This window comes from Macaca fascicularis, chromosome 17, assembly GCF_037993035.2.
Source record: "Macaca fascicularis isolate 582-1 chromosome 17, T2T-MFA8v1.1".
Classification (NCBI taxonomy): domain Eukaryota; kingdom Metazoa; phylum Chordata; class Mammalia; order Primates; family Cercopithecidae; genus Macaca; species Macaca fascicularis.
In genome coordinates, this window is record NC_088391.1 from 101,442,138 (window position 1) to 101,448,953 (window position 6,816).

A 6,816-nucleotide genomic window follows, 5' to 3' on the forward strand; every position below is an offset into this window, starting at 1 on the left:
AAATATCTGCAGCCAGCTTGGACTTCTGCCCAGAAAATGGGTTTTTCTCTTCTATCATATTGTCAGGCTGCAAATTTTCCAAACGTTAATGCTCTGCTTCTTTGTAAACATATGTTCCAATTTCAGGTCATCTCTGTCACATTCAAAGTTCCACAGATCTTAGGACAGGGACAAAATGCCACCAGTCTCTGCTAAAGCATAGCAAGAGAGAACTTCACTCCTGTTCTCAAGAAGTTCCTCATCTCCATCTGAGACCACCGCAGCCTGGACTTCATCGTCCACATCACTATCAGCATTTTGGTCAAAACCATTCAACAAGTCTCTAGGATGTTCCAAACTTCCCCACATTTTCCTGTCTTTTTCCTGAGCCCTCCAAATTGTTCCAATCTTTGTCTATTATCCAGTTCCAAAGTTGCTTCCACATTTCGGGTATCTTTATAGCAGTACTCTACTCTCTGCAGTACCAATTTACTGTATTAGTTCATTCGCACACTGCTATAAGACAGAGCAGTTTATAAAGGAAAGAGATGTAATGGATTCACAGTTCTGTATGACTGGGGAGGCCTCAGGAAACTTACAATCATGGTGGAAAGGGAAAAGGCACATCTTACATGGCGGCAGGCAAGAGAGAGCGTGCAAGAGCAGGGAAAGCTGCCTTATAAAATCATCGGATCTCATGAGAACCCAGTATCATGAGGACAGCATGGGGGAAACCACCCCCATGATCCAATCACCTCCCACGGGGTCCCTCCCTCGACACGTGGGAATTAGGAGGATTACAATTCAAGACGAGATTTGGGTGGGGACACAGCCAAACCATATCACTGGTGGACAAACACCTTGTGAGGGCATCAGCTCATTTAATCCTCACCACCATCTTATGAAGGAGGAGTGGGCATTGTCACAGACCCTGCTTCAGAGAGGTGGAAAGGAAGGCACAGAGAGGTTTAGGTATTTTGCCCAAATGCACAGCACTAAGTAGGAGCAGGATTTGAACCCAGGCAGTCTAGCACCAGTTGAAAACCCTTCTTCACCCTCTCCCCATGCAGAGGTAAACCCTCCTGGTGTGGGGTGACAGACGCATTACAGATGGATGCACTCATGTCCCTGTGTAAATGCACAGCTTGGGGCTTGCTCTTTTTCTCCTTTGAAAACAGATAGAGCCGTCTTATCCTGCTGATGCTTGGAGACGCTTCTCCATTTCTCACCCACCCACAGTGTCCCACAGCCCCACAGTTCCACCAGTAGACCGTTTCCCACGGATGGCATTTAAGTTGCTTCCCATGTTTTGTCATAACAATGTTCAACCCTCATCATCCTTTGTATATTTTGTGTGCACTCGTGAATATTTCTGTGAAAATCTCCCCTGGAAGTGGATGCTGGGTGAAGGTCTGAATGTCGTCACTGGGGGTAGATGTTCACCTACTGTTCTCGAGGTGGCACCACTTTCCAGCCCAACCTGGCCTGAGACTGTCCATTTCCCACACCTCCCCATGCTGCAGGCTGCCAACTCCTAAGCTCACATCTTAATATGTTCAGTTTTCAACAAATTCACACGTGCAACCAGAAACCAAGAGGAGGTTCCCCGCAGTCCCACTTTTCAGAGGCATCTTACGGTCATTCCTCCTCTTTACCACCAGCGTGGTTTGCTTTTATCTCTAGTTCTTGATCTGTCGACCTCAGATATTACCTCTCAGCCTCGATGATCAAAGGTGGGGATCTGGCTCACTCATGCTGGCGCTGCTGGAGGGAGGCAGTCATGGCATTGGGTTTTGGTCTTCCAGGAGGCACTTGTGGCAGCAAGTGCCCTTGTGTTTCCCCAGCGTTCCTCTCTGCTTCCATGGCAGAAGATCCCAGTGTCTTTGTTTCTCCCGAGTTCCTGGAGCTCTGGAAGCCCCAGGCTGGGAGGAGTGGAGGTGCATGGTGGGGTGTGGCAGAGATGCAGGGCCGTGGATCTGATGACACTGCAGCTTTCAGACTTGTTTTATGAGAGAGAACGAGAGAGAAACAACTTCCATTTCATTCCCTGTGGTTTGGGGATTTTGTGTGATGTGCACCCTAATTTAACCCCAAATGAAGTAATGTCATTACGACTGCCTCTGTGGTTCTGTCTTCTGCACTCACTCTGTGAGGGGACCCTGACTCTGCTCCGTGCCTCCTCTCGGCCACCACCAGGTGCTCTCACCACCGCACTCCCCTCAGCTGGTACCGGGTGAAAGGCCACCCTTTTCTACAGAGACAACTGAGTTCTGTGCTTTGTCCACAGCTGAGTTCCAAAGAAACCCTAAACTACACGTGCATTACTACAAGTGTGTGAACACTGGTTTCCTCCCAAAGTCTGCAGAGCTGGAGCCCGCAGCCTCCCCAGACAGGCAGGAAGCTCTGCCTCCTCCCCTGCATGCCCCACCCAGCTCACGAGGAGCTAGTTGGAGACTCTGGGTACCACCGTGCGCACCCAACACACCGTTAACACACTCAAGTATTTGGACCGCAGGTGGTACTTGCGTCTTTACTCAAACTGTTGCTGTTGTGGATGTTGGGGGACAGTGGTGGCGATGTTTGGCTAAAGAGTGACCATCATCTCAGTCTGACAGAGGCTATGCTAGTGTTAGCATTAAAAGTCCCATGTCCATACAACCCCCTGAGTAGGCTGGGCATGGTGATTCATGCCTGTAATCACAGCACTTTGGGAGGCTGAGGCAGGTGGATCATCTGAGGTCAGCAGTTCGAGACCAGCCTGGCCAACATGGTGAAACCCCATCTCTACTAAATATTGAAAAATTAGCCAGCATGGTGGTGGGTGCCTGTAATCCCTGCTACTCAGGGAGGCTGAGACAGGAGAATCACTTGAACCCGGAAGATGGAGGTTGTAGTGAGCCAAAATCGCACCATTGCACTCCAGCTTGGGTAACAGAGAGAGAGGCTCTGTCTCAAAACAAACAAACAAACAAAAACAAATCCTCAGTCCCAAGCAAATTGGGACAATTGGTGACCCTGGTGAAGCACGTGCTGTAAGAATTTTTCCTAAACGATGAGTGGGTAAGAATTGTTCTGAGTCTCTACCTATTCAGAGTCGTCATTCTTTTTCCTTTTCATGTCAAAGCTAGTTTGATTCCTCATAGGATTCTAGGTTAAACGACAGTTTCTTCTCAGACCTCTGGAATAGGTCCCATTGGCAGGCCACCCACATTCTCCTGAAAGCATTCTTGACTGTCCACCCGTATCAGTCCACAGGACGGAGCCACACAGCCGGGACGGAGCAGCACACCTGCTCTCCTCCACCTTAGGTCAATTCCAGGCCCACCTGGGGTGCACTCTGCAAATGCCAGCAACTTGTAAGGTGCAGTAGGTCCTTACTTGATGTCATCAGTAGGTTCTTGGAAAGTGCAGCCTTAAATGAAAAGACATGTAACAAAATCCATTTTTTCTCCTTAGGATGAAATGATGTTGAAGGAAAGAATGCTATTTGAGCACCTGCTGTCTGTCCTTTTGTTGAAAGTTGCCGTTTCCAAGAACCTAATGATGACCTTAAGTGAGGAATTAGTGTGCTCATAATAATTTTTTAGAAGTTTTACTCTTACAGGAAAATGGTGAGGATAATGCAGAGAGTTCTCCTGTAACAGAAATTTCTACTATTATTCACGTCTTAACATGAGATGGGCACATCCTGTCCCTGTGTTTGAAGACTGGACAAGCCCACTCCCGCGGTCCACAGCTGGGGCGTGCCCCTCCGCGGTGGGGTGACCTGGCCCTTTCACCCAGTGACGTCCTCATGCTTTGTGTCACTTGAACCACAAAATCTGAGTGAAAACAAAAGTCCATGAACGTCCAGGGCGGCCATCAGACGTGTGCAAGTAAGTCTCATGAAACAAAAGTTTCCCTGGTTGGGGACAAAATACACTTCCTTCTGCTTGTCGCCATCCCTGGCTCCTTCCACTCGGTCCGTCTCCATGACGTGTTCCTCTGCTGCCCTTCCTCTGAATAAAAAGGAAACACGCCTCGTAAGGACAGCAGTGCCGGGCTGGAGCCGCCTCTCCCCATCAGCACTGATGGCGTGGTGCCTCTTGGCCAGCCCTTCTCTCTCGGCACCAGTGTTTTCCTTTCTTCCAGAACCTCCTCTTGGCTGAGGCCTCATGGGGAAAATAGAGGCACTGGGCCCCAGGGAAATGCCAGCACCCCGGGCCGGAGAGTAGCCGAGCTCCAGACTGAGTCATCGCTCTGTGGGCCACAAAAGCTGGTTCGTGCACAGCAGCCACGCTGGGCTCCGGCAGACACGACAGAATGCGTTTCTTCACACAAACTGCGCTTGGCGGATGTCGCCTAAAGACAGGAACGCCGAAATTCCAACAGAACGACCAGGGGTGGCTCTGTCCTGCAGGCTGAAGGCTCTGAGGGACACCGTGTTTCTGGAAGGTCAGCATGAAATGCTGGTGGGCACCCACTCCTCACCTCCGTGACAGGCACGTGTTGGCTCCACCAGGCTGCAGAAGCCACACGAGCTGCTTTAACAGAAGAAATTTGTGTAAAGAACAGCTCTCGGGGCGTGGGGCTGTTAACCAGGAGGGTGTGCAGTGCACGCACTATCCAGGTTCCGGTCCGTCTTCCTCCCATAGTCATCACCCTGTTGGGCGTTTCATGTTGTTGCTGTGAAAACTTGCCATTGCTTGAGTCACGCTGACGTGGCTCCTGCTCCAGGGTTTCCAGTCTTTCTGCTCCTAGACTGACTCAGCGCTGGTCGTTAGGCGCTGCCCATCAAGGGGAACTTGCCCTGGGCATGGAAAATGCTGACCAGCTCCCTGTTTTGGAAAATGACCTCATCCCCAGGCTGCCCACAGGAGGTGGAGCATGCCAGTGCCGTTGCTTACTGGTGTGTGTAGCACTGTTTTTGTTCTTTTTGTGCAGCCTGTGGAGTGTACTTCTATAGCTGTCATTTCACTCCTGTGTTTTCCCGGCCTTGGGCGAGGATCCCACGCTGCTGGGAATGAAAGCTGCCTGTTTCCTCGGTTGCTTTCACAGTCCCTCCCTCGCCCAGAGAGAGGTTTTTTGTTTTGTTTTGTTTTGTTTTGTTTGAGACAGGATCTCACTCTGTCACCCAGGCTGGAGTGCAGTGGCACGATCTCGGCTCCCTGCAGCCCTGCCTCCCAGGCTTACACCGTCCTCCCACCTGTGAAGGGAGAATAAATCTCGGGCCCCCAAACTCAAGCCAGAGGGAAAAGTCAAGCTGGGAACTGGGTCGTGCAAACCTGCCTCCCCTTTTGGTCCCTAAATAAGACGTTATCTTGTGTAAAAATAATGCAGATTCAATGAGCCAAAGGCGTGACTATTTTTCTCTACCTGCCTCTTACATGAAAATTGTGTACTTGTCATTATCCCACCCTTTCCCCTTTAAATTTGGAGCCCTCAAAATCATCTTCGGAGAAAGGTACAGACTGTTTCCCGGGTGTTCGTCCTCAACTTTGGCAAATAAACCTCTTAAAATGATTGAGACTTGTCATTTTTCTCAATTGACACACCTCAGTCTCCCAAGTAGCCGGGACTACAGGCATGCACCACCAAGCCCAGCTAATTTTTGTATTTTTGTAGAGACAAGGTCTCACGTTGTTGCCCAGGCTGGTCTTGAACCCCTGAGCTCAAACAATCTGCCCATCCCAGGCTCCCAAAGTGCTGGGATTACAGGCGTGAGCCACTACGCCCAGCCGAGAGAATTTTAAAACCACTAAGGAAATAGTGCCGTTGTTATGAATCAGAGACTTAATGTGCTGTTTCATGTAGTGATTCCTGTCGTTTTGCTTGCAAAGTTGGCTTCAATTATCTTGAATTATATGAACTGTCAGAAAAGCCCTACAGTAGATGATGGTAATGAAAAGACATCCTTTAGCAGACAGGGAATAGGACTGATTCACTGATGCATCTGAATTGCAATTTTTGTTTCTAAAAACCTTGTAATTAAATTCCCTGGTGAGAGCACAGTGGCCTTCATAAATGGGAAAACAGAAAAATCGAAGTAGTTCTCAAACTGTCCTGGAATCTTAAAGTTCAGGGGGCACCTGGCAGAGGGGAGCCATAGAAAGATGGCAGGAAAGGGAGGGTTAAGGTGAGGCCAAGATAAGCCAAGCAGGACTGTTCTAGTTTGTCTTTTTTATTTTGTTCTTAAGAAAACTTGCTGAATGTTCTTAAGAAAACTGGCTTCAGATCTTTCTGTTTGAAAACAAAAAAGGCAATAAAATGAAACACCCGATGTGTCCTCTGCCCTTCCCCAGCCCTCCTGCCTCTACCTGCCGTGGGTGAGCACTCTTCAGGGTGCCTGGTGGAGAGGCCCTTGCCCTCCCCTGCATGGAGCTGGGGTGGCCTTAGGCCAATAACCACCAAAGAACTCAGGCCCTCAGTTCAGTGACCTGGGGGAGCAGGAGGGAACTGGGTCCAGTCACCAGCCACGGGCATGAGCTTGGATGCAGAGGCTCCAGGGGAGCTTTCAGATGAGACTGCAGCCCTGGCTGACACTGCACTACGATCTCACGAGAACGTGAGCCCGAGGAAGGGGCTTCTCCCCGGGTGGGATGTCCTGCCTCAAAGCTGAATGCTCTGCTGCTGCTGTCAGTGCTGTGTTTTGAGGGGGATGCCCCGTGCTGCACTGACCAGCTCTAACCTTGGGGACTCTGCAGCCCTGGTCATGTCCCGGGCACCCCTTCGAGGTGACCTTTCAGCACAGGTACTGGGCGGGTACCCACCCCCCAGCCTCTGCCAGACCTTGCGGAAGAGGCACACATCCCTCTTTGCTGCACTGCGGACCCGCCCAGGTACTGGGGCACTTGGTCA

The 6,816-nt window shown here is 50.3% G+C and overlaps 1 protein-coding gene across 1 annotated transcript; it reads right to left on the reverse strand.

The window, feature by feature from the left end:
- Positions 1-591: 591 nt before the first annotated feature.
- Positions 592-4,727, reverse strand: LOC102136673 (putative uncharacterized protein encoded by LINC00346). Its single transcript, XM_065533481.1, is given in 1 exon segment — positions 592-4,727. A coding segment is annotated over 1 exon segment (489 nt). The 5' UTR covers positions 4,136-4,727; the 3' UTR covers positions 592-3,646.
- Positions 4,728-6,816: the final 2,089 nt, after the last annotated feature.